General features: G+C 42.0%; 1 protein-coding gene across 10 annotated transcripts in view; it reads left to right on the top strand.

Moving 5' to 3' along the window:
- SEMA5B (semaphorin 5B) overlaps positions 1 to 17,306 on the top strand; it is a 355,160-nt gene that overhangs the window by 205,645 nt on the left and 132,209 nt on the right. For all 10 annotated transcript variants that reach the window (XM_081006115.1, XM_081006112.1, XM_081006113.1 and 7 more), the window contains one exon: positions 8,355 to 8,454. In XM_081006115.1, coding sequence (XP_080862241.1) covers positions 8,355 to 8,454 — 100 coding nt within the window. The remainder of the gene's footprint in view (positions 1 to 8,354; positions 8,455 to 17,306) is intronic.

The following is a 17,306-nucleotide window of genomic DNA, read 5'->3' as shown; positions in this document are numbered from 1 at the left end:
GTGCTGCTGATGTGTATCCTCGGGGATGCTTTTCTTTTGACTTTCTGTGGTATGCCTTTCAAGGTGTTTTTATTATTTTCATTACGCCTTTCAGCACCGTCTCCAGCAGGGGGGATTACAGCATCTGCTGACAGCTCATAGATTACACGCTTTCAGTGCTGACATGCCACCATATGAACACTTACTGAGGGCTAGCTTTCCTTTTACAGAAAATGTAAACATTGTAGGCCGCAATCCTAAACACACTTTCTGTTGAGTAAAGCAGCTTCTTGTGTTCCGTGAAAGAGGAGAGAACCTAAGGAAGAGAGAGAGAGAGAGAGAGAGAGAGAGAGAGAGAGAGAGAAGCTCCTACTTACAAACTCATTTCCATTCATTCTTTCCCTGAAACACACCAGTGCCCTCTGACTTCACAATACAAAAACCATGACAAGACATTGAAATCACGTGAGTGTTATAGATTTACATTATGATCATAAGCATGTTTACTCAGATATGCAGCATTAAATCCCTGTTCCAACCCTATAGGAACCATAGGAAGCTGCATTTATACCATTGGTATAAATACTATTGGTCCATCTAGCCCAAGCACTTTATCCATCTGGGGTTGGAAACTTCCAGTCTTGCAGGCCAAACTTGGCTCACAAGGAATTCCAATTTGGTTCGTGAAGCCATTTCTCACAAACCACATCTATCTCCTCTGCAGCTGATACCAAGGTGGTGTGGGTACAGATAGGGCTTCATAGGAACAAGGTCTGCTCCCACTGTCCGTCAGGGAACCATTGCTCTGGGAGCATTTTGCAGGCATCCACTGTGTGGAGGAGAACTTCCTTGCACAGTCAATGCCTGCAAAATGCAGGCTTCTCTCTTCCCTCCATTAGGTGTTGGGTGGGAGAAATAAGTGCTTTGCCATTCCTGTGCTCTGGGATCATCATCCTGGCATCCTTGCAGAATTGAAGCCCTTCACTAGGAATTTCTAAATATCTGAAACTATTTGAGGCTTATCTCCTTTCTCTTCATTTAAAACCCACCTTTCAGTCAGTGAATGCTTAAAATCTCACAAAACTCAGACTAAAAACATTTTTGCTTTCACCTTTGCCCTTGATGGAGCTCTGAAGCGAGGGAAGGGTAGGCTCTCAATTTGGGGTATGTAAATAAGCAACTCTGCTATCACATGAACTGCCTGCAGTTTATTGCCAGTTGAGATTTAGTTTATTTTTTACCTCTGATCTCCACCTGAACTTTATTTACCATCCGAGCCTCCAAATATCTGTGGATGAGCACATACGAGATTGGGGTGTGTATGTGAATGACTAAGAAAGAGGGCTTAGTCTACTTGCTGGCAAGGTGTTTTATTTGAGGTACAGGGGGAGTGAACCTCCAATGTCTAGCTTGAAAAATTTCCTGGAATGACAGTCTGGGGGAATTTTGAGATAGGAAAAGGGTAAAGAGGATAAAGTGGAGGTTAATGCACCTTTCCTGCTCAGTGTTGCAAGAAAAGCACTCTGCATATGGTGAGTGGCACTTCTCATGACTACATCATGTTGTATTTTTTTTTTTTAATAAATATTTATTAAGGTTTTCACAGTATTACAAAGTGAAAAAGGAAAAAGAAGAAAAAATACAAAATAAAAATAGTTAAAAACAATTCAATCTTTCTATCATTTATCTTTCATTTGCTTGTTTCCCGGACCTCCTCATACCTCCCTTTTTTGTATTCCAGTTCAATTTGTTAGTTCAGCAGTTCCTTTCCCTCCTTAATTTATCCTGATCTTTAATCTTAATATATTATAACATTAAATTTTTACCTGTTAAAAATCCATTTTTTCATATTCTTTTATACCATTACAGCTAGAAACCACTTAATTACTATCCAACATCATTCTAACATTCATTAATTTTACAATATTTCTGTAGATAATCTTTGAATTTCTTCCAATCTTCTTCCACCGACTCTTCTCCCTGGTCTCGGATTCTGCCAGTCATTTCCGCTAATTCCATGTAGTCCATCACCTTCATCTGCCATTCTTCCAGAGTGGGTAGGTCTTGTGTCTTCCAATACTTTGCAGTAAGTATTCTTGCTGCTGTTGTGGCATACATAAAGAAAGTTCTATCCTTCTTTGGCACCAATTGGCCGACTATGCCCAGGAGAAAGGCCTCTGGTTTCTTCAAGAAGGTATATTTAAATACCTTTTTCAATTCATTATATATCATTTCCCAGAAAGCCTTAATCTTTGGGCACGTCCACCAAAGGTGAAAAAAAGTACCTTCAGTTTCTTTACATTTCCAACATTTATTGTCGGGCAAATGATAGATTTTTGCAAGCTTGACTGGGGTCATGTACCACCTGTATATCATTTTCATAATATTCTCTCTTAGGACATTACATGCCGTAAACTTCATACCTGTGGTCCATAACTGTTCCCAGTCAGCAAACATGATATTATGTCCAACATCTTGTGCCCATTTAATCATAGCAGATTTCACTGTTTCATCCTGAGTATTCCATTTCAACAACAAGTTATACATCCTTGACAAAGTCTTAGTATTGGGTTCTAACAGTTCTGTTTCTAATTTTGATTTTTCCACCTGGAAGCCAATTTTCTTATCCAAATTATATGCCTCCATTATCTGGTAGTAATGAAGCCAGTCTCGCACTTTGTTTTTGTCATGTTGTAAAGTTCAGCAAAGAACACAGATTATGAAAATGAGTCTGAAGGACAAAATTTAATTGCTGTTTCAAGAACGCTCAACTCTTCTAGAGCAGAACAGGATGTACTTGGAACCTACTCCCAGGATTAGTATATGATTCCTAAAGGACTCCTGTCTTAAATGCTGGACTGCTGAGGATTTGGAAATGCAGATTGCTGCTCATCCACGGGCTGTGGATGCGAGTAATGCGCTTGCCAGAAACACTCTTCACTCTTCTTCTTTTCCAGGCCAGTTAGCCCTCAAAAGCCAAGAGCAGCCCAGTCAATTGCTTCCTTAATCTTGTTCTGCTAACACCCAAACAAACACCAAGATGCTCCAGAAAACAACTGGCATATGGGCCAAATTCATATGAAGCAAACTCTGGGATCACAAATGTACGTAATACCTGAGTGGTGGAACAGTTGATCCGGTTGCTTAATTACTCAGGCAACTTGATCGCTTAACCACTTCCATCCCGTGGCAAGGCTTAACAGTGCATGCATACACCACTTGTTGAGAAACACCTATTGGCCTTGTGAATTGGCCATCACCTATTCTAGTTGGCAAGACAATTTAAAGCAAAGTGAGCACATACATTTCAGCTGGTGGGATTTCTCATTTCGTCTCTTGTACTGCACTTGACCACGCGTGCTTTGCATTTTATCTCTGCAATTTTGAAATGGAGAACAAGCACAGGGGAAGATGGGCTTGTGACATTTCTCCTCACACTCAAAGTGGTATACAATTCCTTAAAAAACCCAAACAACCCACATGCCTGTCAGTTTGTTAATTCACAAAAGTGCAGGGTAGAAGTCAAATGATTCATTAGAAGAAAGATAACACACTCCCCCAAGTATAACATGCTTAACAGATCTTCCCTTTAGATTTAACCTCAAGCTTAAGCACTGGCGGAGGAACGGGGGGGGGAATTGCACTGCCCCCGGCACCATTGGGGAGGGGGGTACCATCGCGGCCGCCCCCGACACCCCCACCGTGCTGGGCGCCACTCCCTGCAGGAAGCACACCACGCCCCCAGGATGCACACACACACACCCCACGGGCAGTGCGCCACGCCCCCAGGACACACACCGTGCCCCCGTGGGCAACGTGCCCTGCCCCGCCAGGCAGCATGTCACAGCCCCAGGACATGTGCCACACACCCTGGACACGCGTCAGCCACGCTCTCTGCCCCCGGTGTTGGAGCATGCAGCTTCGCCACTGAGCTTAAGTCAGCGTGAAAGTTCTGTTATGGGTCAGATTTCTTGAAGAGGCACTTCTGCTGTAACTTTTTTTAAAAAAATCCTTCAAACATACACAAGTTGGACAGCTGATAGGATGCAAAGACATAACATTCTAGAATCTAGATGGCTGTGTTAGCCTTCTGCCTGAAAATAAAATAAAAGTGTATTTATTTATTTATTGCATTTGTGCCCTGTCGTTCCTTTAAGGAGTTCAGGGCAATGCTTTTTATCTGCTTAGAGTTGCAGTTGAAGAAGAAGAAGAAGAAGAAGAAGAAGAAGAAGAAGAAGAAGAAGAAGAATTTGATATCCCGCCTTTCACTCCCCTTCAGGAGTCTCAAAGCGGCTAACATTCTCCTTTCCCTTCCTCCCCCACAACAAACACTCTGTGAGGTGAGTGGGGCTGAGAGACTTCAAAGAAGTGTGACTGGCCCAAGGTCGCCCAGCAGCTGCATGTGGAGGAGCGGAGACACGAACCCAGTTCCCCAGATTACGAGACTACCGCTCTTAACCACTACACCACATCAGCCTATTGTAGTCTGGGAGAAAGAGTGACTAGTTGCATGCTTTATGGCTGAGTGAATATTTGAACCTGGGTCTTCCCAGTCCGAGTACAGCACTAGACACTACAACACACTGGTTTAGCCTCACAGAGTAGGCCTACTTTTGCCCCCCCCCCCCTTTCTCTCTACAAATCTAAAAGTGTTCAAAGTTTTAATATGTCTACTGTATCCCAGTCTGGGTATAGAGGTATTTTGTAATTCTGGATCACACCACTGGTTTTGTGGTTACTTGAAGCCATAACCCCATTAAAAAGAAAACTTAGCAGTGTACAGCAAGGGCGGGGGAAAAATATGGCTCTTTCCCCTCATTGTGGGTTAGAAAGTCAAAGCACAAGGGGAGCCTTGATGATAGGCCCTGAGTTGTTCATTTTTAGATTTCCTGCCCTGCTTCCAGCGATGCACGGCTGGGCCGTTTTGGTTTTAATTTTTCATAGTGTTTATATAGAGATACATTTGCAAATGTAAACATGGCCCGGTTTCTGAGGGCTTTTAGCCAAAGTTAAAGAGACTGCTCAGCTCTCCAAGAAAGGTCAAATGTAAGCAAATTTCTAGAGTTCATTGAGTCCATATGTATAAACTTCATCTAATGTAGAGCAGGCCTATTCCAGCACTTACCTTCGTATGGTTTTGAGGCTTGCTCTTTAAGATAAAAGCGGTGCAGTGCCCTCGGGGATGCCTGTGACCCTAGGTAATGAGATTTAATATGGTGAATGGAAAAATCCCAAAGTCTTTCCTCAGTTGTTACTTTCTCCCCAATTTATCCCCTTCCTCTTACAGAAAGGTGTAGGCAATGGAAGGCTTGATGGCAGTATTCAGCATTAATTCTGATGACTGGTAGTTGAGTCTTCTTAACTGAGAGAGCCATGCTGTGTTTAATCATCTCCCAATGATACGGCTATAAAGGCCTGAATTTTTGCCACAGAGATGCATGTCTTGCAGCCTTTAATTTAATAATCGGGGAAAGCTTTTTCTATATGCTCTGCCACCTGCGGTCGTAAATAGAAATCGGGACAGTTGCCTGTTATTTCCCAGGCTTGACTGACATTCAGAACGATCATAGGAAGGATTGAGCTACCTACAGTGCATGTATTTTTCACCCCACAATTCTTTACCTGTAATTTTGTCAGGGTTTATTTAAAAAGAGAGATGATGGCAGAACCTCGGCGAAGTTGGATTGTGAATGATGAAAAGGTGGGGGGGGGGGGAGAGGAAATACACACCTCATCTTTTCTGCCATGACATCGTAATGGGTTAGGCAGGGAGAGGGAGAACACTCACGTGGGCAAGAAATGACAAGAGAAAATTAGGGCATCAGACCAGCATCTGTAAAAAGGGTTCATTGTTGTAAAATGACCCTCCTATCAGAGAACATAAATGCCCAGGTGTCTGGGGAGCGTTCACATTATCCAGCTCACCTACCTGAAGCCTGTTATTTCCGTAGATTAGGTTCAGACAGATTTCTTGCTGCTAAGGATCTATGCTAAAAACAGGGGTTCATTAGCAAGCAGAATACAGCAGGCAGCTTTTCTTTTCTTTTCTTTTTGCACCTTCTGCAGTGTTGGGACATTATTAACCTGCCTGGCAGATTCTGCTGCACTAGGATAACTTGCTGAGGTGTCCTGAATATCTTGGCTCGTGTAGCAGTGGACCTTTAGAGGAGGGCAGGACACCCCATACATTATGTGCAAGGCAATACCTTGATTTGGAGGGTTAGTCCTCGGAAATCTGAAGGTGAGATACAGGGTTATAGGAATAGCTCTTATATGGGGGAAAAAGAGCTAAGTGAATCACAGGGAACCATTATTATTTGGAAAGGTCATTTGCTCTAAGGATTAAAGGCAAAGTTAGAAGAAATTGTATTCTGAATACCTTTCAGGAATAGTGTGTTTCTATAGGGACTGGCAATACCTTTCTGCTGCTGCTGCTGCTGCTGCTGCTGCTGCTGCTGCTGGATTTCTGATGCTTGACAAATTCAGTCTTTAGATTTAATTGTGGAATAACCTTATTTGCATCTCCTGGACTCCATTTTCCTCCAGATTTTGTACTTTTGACACAGTTTTCAGCAACAAAGAGTATCAAAGTATTATTCTGAGAGAAAATGATGTCAATATATATTTAGATAATAGAATCATATAATTGTAGAGTCGGAAGGGATCTCAAGGATCATCGCGTCCACCCACCTGCCATGTAGAAATATGCAGCTGTCCCATATGGGGATCAAACCTGCAATGTTGGCATTATCAGCACAGTGCTCTAACTAGCTGAGCCATTAGGTGAATGTTGTACTGATTTATAAAAGATGAAAAGTGTATCCAGGGGTTAAAGCCCTCATGCAACTAGAATAAGGCAAGGGGAAAGTGAGGATATGCTAGCTGGCTCCATCCCTTGGGAGTTGTCACTTGGCCTTCTCATCCTCCTAATACCAGAGAAGATCTGCAGTGCGGAGCTTTCTAGACCCATGTAGGCTTTCTACATGACTTTGACCCCTGCATGATTACAGTTTCTGACATTTAAATTCCTGCGTGTTTGGAGTAGAACAGCTTTTTATTTGTTTTTGTTTTTTTGTCCTTGCATACACAAATAGCTTTTTCCAAAATTTCTTTCTTGATTTTTATTAGACCTGTGTATATCTTTATAATAATGAAGTCTGAAAGTGATTCTCTCTCCCTCCCTCTCCCTCCCTCCCTCCCTCCCTCCCCCTCTAATAAAACACACTAAACAATCCGCAGTATCAGTACAGTAACAATTATAAAAAGCACACACTAGAGCCCAGGCTGAATAACTGTAAAAACAATATAAATAAAGCTGTCCATATACCTGAGAGAACAGAAACATTTTTACCTGGTGCAGGAATCATAGCAGAATGGGCGTTAGGCATGCCTCTTAAGGTAGAGTGTCCCAAATATGGGTTTGGGTGGGGGAAGTTTACAGAGAAGGCCCATTCACTGGATACCACCCTCATCTATATAATTATTAACAGTAAAGGAGTCCCATCTTGCTTCGTACTTGATCAGTTGATTGGCATATTCAACCACATGTCAAAATAAAAGAATCAAGAATCACAAAACAGAGAAACCAGTAGGAGAACACTTCAATCTCCCAGCACATTCTATACAAGATCTCAAAGTAGCTGTTTTACTACAAAGGAATTTCAGAAATAGACTGGAAAGAGAAGCTGCTGAATTGCAACTCATTACCAAACTTAAAACCATGGAGAGACCTGGTTTGAACAAAGACATTGGATTCTTATCCCATTATACATGACTAAGCCATTTCTCACCTTCTCACCCCTTGCCTTTTCCTGTAAGACCTATTACAGTCGTTAAGAGTCGTCAGCAGGCTCATCTCAGCTATCTGCCAATCTCCCATTCCCACCACCCTTCTGAGTAATACCCCTCCCCACCTTCTCACTATATAGAAGGATCTGGCAACTTCTGTTTCAGTGTATCTGAAGAAGTGTGCTTGCACACGAAAGCTCATACCAAGAACTAACTTAGTTGGTCTTAAAGGTGCTACTGGAAGGATTTTTTTTATTTTGAAAATAAAAGAAGTCACCCACTTTGATGGGATAGGGTCTTTGGTCATCAACTAGCCAGCAATTTTGTCCATAATGTCCTACTTGTCATTCTCCCAGATTTGACACTGCTGTTTACTCTTCTAGGGTTGTCTACAATTCTGTCACATGATCCTGCAACATTTTTACACTGGTTTGCACTCCAAGAAAGCCAAAACTATGATTGGATTATATATTTACCATCTATTGATAGAGCTTCAGCTGGAAATCCATTAGCAGAATGTTCTATAGAACATTTATTGCATATGAAACAGTGTCATTGTCCCCCCTTCTTTTTCATTTTCTTTGCAGATCTGAAGCCTTGGGTCTCAAATTTCAGCTATCCAGGTGTACGGGACTTCTCCCAGCTTGCTCTGGATGCCAATAGGAATCAACTCATTGTTGGAGCCAGGTAAATTAAAATCTTCTAATTGGGGCAAGATTGCTTCTCCAGCCCATTCCCGGCAGGTTACTGTCTGTTAAAGAGGTTACTTTTCCAGCTTGCAAGCTCACACAGTGTTGGTCTTAAAAGGAAGCTATAATTTATGTAGAGGGATTTTAAAAACACAGTAATAATGCCAAAGAGGAGAAAATTGCCATTCATTTTAGAAGGGGAAATGTGATAAAAATGAGTAGTTAATGAAGCAGAAAGCTGTTGTCTCCCAAGGATCACAGATGCTTCAAAGACTTTCTCAGTTAGGATTTGTCCACATGCACAAAAACAGAACTCACATAGTGGTATTTAAATAAAAGAAAGAACTAGGCACACTAGTAGAGAATATGCCCAGGTTGTCAGGGCAATGCATCCTTACAATGTAAGTCAATTAGCCTTGTGAAGCTTGGCTTGAATGGAGCTGACAACTTGTGTCCTTGATAGGTTCCTTGGCAAGGTAGTGTGATTCCCTGTGACTCATGATTTTAACACTCCTAAAAGAAAACAGCTTTGAGCTTTCTTCCTCATCCAAATATATAGTGATCAGATACTTAAAAGGCTTTAAAAACTCCAGATAAGATTTTAAATGCAGTCATAAAATTAGTACTCATGGTATGTTCTTAAATGGCATTTATACAACAGTATTTAGCATTTGTAGCTTTCTCCCTCTCCCAAGGGTTCAAAATGACTGATGAATTTTCTTGTCAATCCTTAACAATCACACTGTATAGTTGACTAGCAGTTGATTTTGTGGGGATCTAGGGATGAGGGAGAGTGGTTTGCTTGAGTCCTTCTACTTAGTTCATAGCTAAGGTAAGATTGGAACAGGATAGTTCCTGTTCAGATGTCATGGTCCTATCCATTTTATGATGCCAGCTTCCTATGAAAAATAATTAAGTTTCCACACACAATGTACAATACCCAGTTTTCACATCTTTCTTTTGACTAAGTATTTGTATAGTTGCTTGCCAAATTTGCTAGGTGAATTTGGAAAACTCTACATTGCTGCTCTCTCATCAAGGCAGTTGAGGTTATCTGTGAATCTTCCCTCTCCAAATCTCTGCTGTTGTAGTACATCTTTTTCAGGCCTACATCTGGTTGGGTATATTCAATCCTTCTCAGGTTTCTTCCAGGTTCCATTTGTCATTGTTACAAAACTCACCATTTTTTAATGACAGGTCCGCACACCCTCTTAGGTGGGCGCCTCTGTGGGCCAGCACTCCTCCCACATGCTGTGATCTGGCAGCGAAGGCTTCTCCTTCAGGTCACTTCCTGGGCGGCAAAGGATGTCCCTCAACTGAGCTTGCTGCCCAGGAGGTACATTCTGCCTGCTTACACAATTGACCAATTGCAAGCTGGCATGGGAGGCGGACCTGGCTGGGCCTGTGGGCTCCACTTGGGTCCATGCCCAGGGCATTAAAAAGGGGTCTGTGGGTGTTTTCTGCAGTCTCTTCATCACTGGATAATATGCCCTTGGTAGACTAAGTGTCCAATTTAGAAATAAGCATAACACACAGAGCAAAATAAAAAAAGAGACCTGGATTACAATACTTTTCCTTCTAATGCCTATGAATCATGTCGAGTATGGTAGATTTTGTTCAGACAAGGATACCTAGGGGGAAAAGCAGCTAAATAAATGTATGAGTGAGGTGTAATGCCTTATAGCAGCGGTTTCCTTCAAATTTGTCAAAGGTGCTTGTGATTCATTGAAACATTGCCCATGTCAGGAACAGATAAGGAAACTATGGCTTCAAAAGAACCCTGGTGAGAATGAATGCTGCACAGGAATGCCAAATTGGGATAGTTGTGAGACACAGCATGGGTATGCAGGCATATCTACAGGTTGGGACAGTGACAAGTGGCTGAAACAAAAGGTGTGTTGGAGACCTAAGAAGAAGCATTCATCATCTCCTCTGAAAAGGCAGCAGGAGGTGTGGACTTGCAGTGCTAGAGGTATTTGGATCTATGGGTGTGAGAGATGCATTTTTAAGACAGTCTTCCATTTGCAGCAGCAGCAAGAGTGGCTGGGGAGTGGAGGCGGAAACAGCCAGAATACATCACTGCAAAAATTCTGTTCCATTTCCAAGATTCTGTTGGACCTGGCAGTTTGCCAAGGTGTTATACAACATTTCCTCTTTAATGTATGCTCCTGGGTTGCAACAAATGGAAGCTGTTTTGGAGAACTCTCTATGGTAGCACTGATAGACCCAAGCAGCATTAGCCATTTTAAGAAAAGTCTGCAGCATAGTATTATCAGCTTGCTTGTGGTGCCAGATATGTGTGTGAGTGTTTTCCTTCTTTGAAAAACAAGACTCTATATTGTTGCTGAAGACACGTGGGTGTGGTGCCTGCATGGTAGACTATTGCTCGCTCCATGTCAGCTGTTCTGAGCTTTCTAAGAGAGACCTAAATATAAAGAAATCAAATGAACATTGGATGGTTACAGTACTGGATGATTCTGGGTGTCTGATAGAAACACCAATTGCCTTCCTTTGCTTGTTGTAGAAAACCCGAGGAGTTGCAAAGAGAGAGAGGAACCCTTAGCTTGTAGGGGTAAATCACCTGGATCTTCAGTGCTGGAACTAGCCTGTGATGAACCACAGCCAAGTAGTTTAGATCTGGTGGCTTTGAAATGCCAGTAGTGGTGGTAGCGAGACCTCTGCTGCTACAACACTTTTGACTGCAGGGGTGATGCATCCTGTTTCACCACTTGAGGTGAAATGGGAACGTGCGCCCCTCTGCCCCCATCATGCTGGTACCACACCTTTCTTACCTGAATTGTGTGCTGCTGCCTGTGAAGTGCTGGCATCAGCACCAGCTTCCAGGGAGATTTTGGAATGGGCATCAGAGGCAAGACTTCCGTCACTCGAGGCAAGCAGCTCACATTGCCTCAACAGTGGGCCTCTGGGCCAAGCCTGTCTGGCTGTGGAAACAGTTCAGCACTGCCTAATTCATTATGTCTGTGTAATGCACATATTATTTTCCGTTAAGGTGGAAAGGCCTTTGAGTTTGTTCCAGAAGCTGCAATGTCAGGTCAGTTGCTCAGTGAGGTAGGGATATTGCCAACACATTACCCCCACTGATCAGAAGGTTGGCTATTTGAATCCGCATGAGCTCCCGTTGCCCTGTCCCAGCTCCTGCCAACCTAGCAGTTCGAAAGCACAGCAGTGCAAGTAGATAAATAGGTACCGCTGCGGTGGAAAGGTAAATGGCGTTTCCATGCGCTCTGGCACTCATCAAGGTGTCCTGTTGTGCCAGAAGTGATTTAGTTATGCTGGCCACATGACCCAGAAAGCTGTCTGTGGACAAATGCCAGCTCCCTCTGCCTGAAAGCGAGATGAGCACTGCACCCCCATAGTCACCTTTGACTGGACTTAACTGTACAGGGGTCCTTTATCTTCTACCTCCACTGCTGATGGAATCGCACTGCCCACCAGTTAGCTTACCAGGCTAAGTTCACGGTGCTGGTTTTGGTGTGTACATCTCTGTACAGCATGTGTCCAGAATACCTGAAAGATAATCTTACCCCTTATATATGCAATCTATCACTATGTTCTGCAGGTGGAGGACCTCCTGCAGATACTTTCTCATCAGGAAGTCCATTCTGCACAATGTAGGAATCAGGCCTTCAGTGTTGTGGCACCTGCCCCTTGGAATTCCCTGCCCTTGCATATCAGACAGGCGCCATCTTGGCTGTCTTTTCAGCACCTACTGAAGACCTACCTCTTTTGACCATTATTTCAAGTGGAGACCTTTCCCAAGCTGCATCTGTATTGAAATTAAGGTGTTTTAATCATTTTATCTCTTGTTGGGCTTCTTTGAGAGGAAGAATGGGGTGTAAATTTAATAAATAAAATCTTGGAATCATGTTTGATTACAATTATAATCCTGACATGCACGCTCTCTTGGCCATGTTGTTCCCCCTCACTGTAGACCAGTGGTGGGAAACCCGTCAGGTGTTGCTGGGCTCCAACTCCCATCAGCTTCAACCAACATGACCTGTGGTCAGGAGTGATGGTAGTAATCACCCCTTGAGAATTTATGAAAATATCTGAAAATAAATATTTTTCAAAAGAAAATGTTAAAGTAATAATTTTTAGAGGAGGAGTAGTTGTGACAGAGTTTATACTGCAACCTATATTTGACTATAGTTATTTTTATACACACAATGTTATACATTTCTGTGTTGTACTCAACTGTGGGAGTTATTTTATGAAGAGTGGGTTATAAATCACCTGAGTAAATGATCAATAAACGTTATGGCAGTTTCCAATAATGAGGCCGCTTCAAAGTCAAAAGCTGGTGATTTGCCCATGGTTGAGGATGCATTATGAGCAAATACTGCATTTTTCTCATTTTTAATATATACATGCATATATGATTTGACATTAGTCTGTTTTGTCTCAGATAGAGCTTCACTACCTATAAATCTGGAATTAATTATGTAGTGTTGAAAATAGTGTGGTGTGAGGGTTAGAGCATTAGACTAGGAGCAGGGATACTCAGGGTGAGATTCTTAATGAAACTTAACTGGCTGATCCTGAGGCAGTTACTGTCACTCAGTCTAACTTACCTCATAAGGTTATGGTGAGGATTAAAGAAGAACCAGAAGACCCATATACAGTTATGTGGCATAAAAATGTTAATTGTCACCATCACCATCTCTAAGGAGAACACACGGAGTTTAGGAGATTGAACATTTAAATATAAATGCATTATTCTTGCTTTGGTTGAACCAGGATTCTTATGTAGGTATACAATAATGTTTAGATATACAGTGGTACCTAGGGTTACATATGCTTCAGGTTACATACGCTTCAGGTTACAGACTCCGGTAACCCAGAAATAGTACCTCAGGTTAAGAACAGAAATCATGTTCCGGCGGCGCGGCGGCAGCAGGAGGCCTCATTAGCTAAAGTGGTGCTTCAGGTTAAGAACAGTTTCAGGTTAAGAACGGACCTCCGGAACGAATTAAGTACTTAACCCGAGGTACCACTTTATGTACATTCTATTCACAACATGATGTGTCTAGGAAACTCTGATGTAAAGTTGCCCAGGAAAGGTTGGCTGATGTTATTTGTGTAGTCAAGACTGTTACTATTTCACAAGAATGGATGTTGCTTAGCATGTGGAATCTGTTTCAGGATTTTACGTCCTCAAAATCTTAGCTTTCATCAGGAAAAAGCAATCAGCTGGGTCTCATGATTCCCTAGGATAATGTGGACATCTTTACTTAGGCAGTATCTTGAAGACTCAGGTCTCAGCCTTGGATGTGGTTCTGGTGACTAATGTGTGCTAATGCTTGCCTCCATGGCTCCTCATAGGCTCAGTCCTGATCTCTTGCCCTTAATGTGCACAGAGTTAAGGATGTGATATTCTTCAGTTCAAAGCTTGGATTTAATTATGTCTTGTGTGCCTCAGCTCTTTATAGTGAATCATGATATACAGCAGACTTAAACCTAATGTATATGCAAGACTGAATGAGCTAAGATGAGTTATCGATGTTAGAATAGGCTGCCTTAGTATTATCTTGTAATCTGCTGTGTTTACCCCCTACCAAGTGATGAGAAATTATCTTGCCTGTCTGACATGTTAATGTGGATGCAGAGAGAGAGAGAGGGGGAGAGAGAGTTGTGTAGATTTTATCTACATTATTGGGAGGAAGGGGCGAAAGAAACTGTGGAGAGTAAACAACCTCCATTCTACCAACATGGTTCTGCTGTGTTTCCTGGGAGACAAAAGAAAGGCACAGATTTAAAAGTCACATCACGGGCTACTCACGTCTAGTAACGACCTGGTGGGAAAGAAAAGCCCCTTTGTAATCTATAGCAAGATGTAAAGAACCCTTGAAAATTAGTTAGGAAGCTGTATTTATGATAGACAGGAAAAGAAACAGGTAATTAAAAGTCTCAAGGTTTCTCTAGGGAGAGAAGAGAAACAGAAAGGGTAATTTCAGTGCAGTGTGTGTATGTACTTTAAACCTGTAGACAGTCTGAAACAGGATGGAAATTTCAACCATAGCTTGATCTGGCTCACAAAGAAAGGGTGTTGAAGTTGACTTGGAGAGGGCAGTTGCTAAGGTGAAGGTAACCTTGTGGTAAGTGATTGTGTGAGGAACCCATTATTTCAAATCCTTTTTAAAAAGCAAAATTGTCACAGTAGCATAGAATAAGGAGGGAAGCTGCTCTGCACTGTGACAGCTGCGACCAACTGCCTGAATGCAAAGTGAATGTAACATTTTGAGGTTGAGAGGATTCTGGAGGTTGCTAAAGTTGGAATTACGAGTCATGCATAGTTCTGTAACTTTGCGGGGGGGGGGGGAGAGACTTCTTTTTTAAAACAATTATACAATGCAGCTGCTGAGACTGCAATATGAAGTTTGTTTTTGTTGTCTTTAAACAGGACGGAGGAAGAGGGGAACTTAACCTTTTCCCTCATGCCATTTTTCTGCTGAAAATTCTCCAGCTATTTTTATTTATGGAAAATATATGGGTAAGCGCAAGATTAATAATTCAGTGACATCCACAGACTTGGATGCTCACGCCCATCCTTGGAGGGTCTATGCTGCTTACTTTAGCTCCATTGTGAAAGCAGTTCCTTTATTTGTGCTCCCTGCTTCTTGGAAAGTTGCAAAGCTATTAAGAGGTCCTGACTGTCCTCTTATACCGCGACAGCTAAGATTATTTAGGAGCCTTTTGTGAAGGCCTTTGTTGATAGTGTAGTCCCAAGTATGAGCTGTCTACTGAATATGCCTCTATATATACCCTACATGCTCTCTGTGGCTAGTGGAAGCTAAATAATATGTACAAATACACACAAATAGGTTTAATTCAAAAGCTTTGCAAGCTGCAGCATCTCAACTAAATTGTTGATACACATAGCTCTGCTTTTATGGAACTTGTTTGGAGTTGATGGGCATTATATATATACACACATGAGAGAACATGCAGTGCTGCATTGAAGGAATGTTTTAAACAAGAGGCAGGCTTGAGTTGAGAACTGCCTAGGAAACTGATATTTCATTTGGTACTCAGCCAATCCAGATTGATTGACTATCACTCTTTCGCGTGAAATTTAGTAACTGAAATGGAGTTCCTATATTTGCTGACTTGCTGTTCTACTTTGCTTGTTGTTCCTCTCTCCACTGTACACATGCTCAAAGGCATTTCCCCTCTTTATTATTACTTCATATATTCCAGGGCTAGATGTGATCCTCTGGCAGAGCTGTTAGCTGATGTGGATAATAGAAACCAGAGGAAGTTGGACTTAGGCTGTGTGACTTTTTTTCCAGGTCCTTCTCTATACTTTTTTTTAGTTAATACTAATCTTTGAGTGCCCTTTGACCATTCCCCCTCTTTGTTTCTCACCAACCACATGTTATCTCCATCCCGCATGTAGTGCAAGCAGGGATGGAGGAGGAATCTGTTTTAAAATGGATTTGTATACATAATTTGGTGGTTCTGAGTTAATCAAGATTTGCCTCTACCAGACCAGACCAACTTTCTGCAGATCATGTGCAGCTTAAGGGGGGAAAGACTGTTTGTGTACTGCAGTTTATCAGGAATGACGCAACTTAGAATCAGTTTTATGTGTGCATGCAGGATCACTGTGAAATAGTGATGGTCAGATGGTGTATGTGATGTGGATATGTGAGAGAAGCATCCCAAGAGGAAATAAAAACAGAAACAGTAGAAAAGGACTTGGGTTCAAACACTTTCCACACAATGCAGCAGGATGGCTGAGTTCTTAATTTCATTTTAATTAGAAAGGAGATTTCTGTTAAGCAACTTCCCCTCTGCTGATGGGCATAGTGCCCGAAGAGAAGAGCTTTGCCGATAAGACAGCACACAAATTGGTTTCGAACACCCTGTGAAATATTTATAAACCTTTTGTAAGAAGTTCTGTGCTTTCATTACAAAACAGGTTAGGTGGTGGCTTTTAAATATCTTCAGATTTGTTTTTCCACACTTGTTATGAACACTTTGCTTCATCCTTCCCATAAAAACTAGCAAATATGTAGGAAGGGTAGTGGGGGCTTGTCTTCAAATAATTGTAGAGTTGGAAGGGTCATCTAGTCCATCCCCCTGTCATGCAGGAATCTCAAGCATCAATTATCAGTGGTCATCCAACCTCTGCTTAAAACCCTCCAAGGAAGGAGAGCCCACCACCTCTCATGGAAGTCTGTTCCACTGTCAAACAGCTCTTACCATCAGACCAAGCAGGAGAAAATAAGCTTGCTCCACATCTCCATCTAAGGGAATGTGACATCCCTTTAGATATTTGAAGATGGCTATCATATCTCCTCTCAGTCTCCTCTTTTCCAGGCTAAACATACCCAACTCCCACAACCGTTTCTCATTAGGCTTGGTTTCCAGATGTCTGCACACATTCCAGCTTGTCAATATCCTTCTGTAATATGATTTGTATTAAATATGTTGTTTGTGCCACGTTTATTTGGCTTTTCAGGATAGCAATCTCACAAGTGACTTTTCCGTAAGCAAACAAATAGGATTGACTGTTATGAGGATAAGTACCTCTTAGCTCCTTCTAACTATGTGTTTTGTCTTGTTCTCTTGCCCTGACCCAGGTCATGCTTTCTTATGGTGCTAGGTACGGCAAGGATTTTGTCTTTTGCCAGCCAGGCACAGTGGAATTAAAAAGAGATTATGGATGAATTTGTCTGTGAGATTTGTACAGCTGTTTAACTCTTAAGTAATCCCAAAATAAACTAGGCTGTTGGAGAGAAAGGTAATCGCCATCTTAAGGCATTAGCTCAAATTTGTTTGGTGCCTTCAGATTTAACCGCTGTTCAGTTATTCACTTATAAATTA

The sequence above is a fragment of the Podarcis pityusensis genome, assembly GCF_964106645.2.
Source record: "Podarcis pityusensis genome assembly, chromosome: 1".
In the NCBI taxonomy this organism is placed as follows: Eukaryota; Metazoa; Chordata; class Lepidosauria; order Squamata; family Lacertidae; genus Podarcis; species Podarcis pityusensis.
The sequence above is the reverse complement of the archived record's forward strand: the minus strand, read 5'-3'. Positions and strand labels throughout refer to the sequence as shown.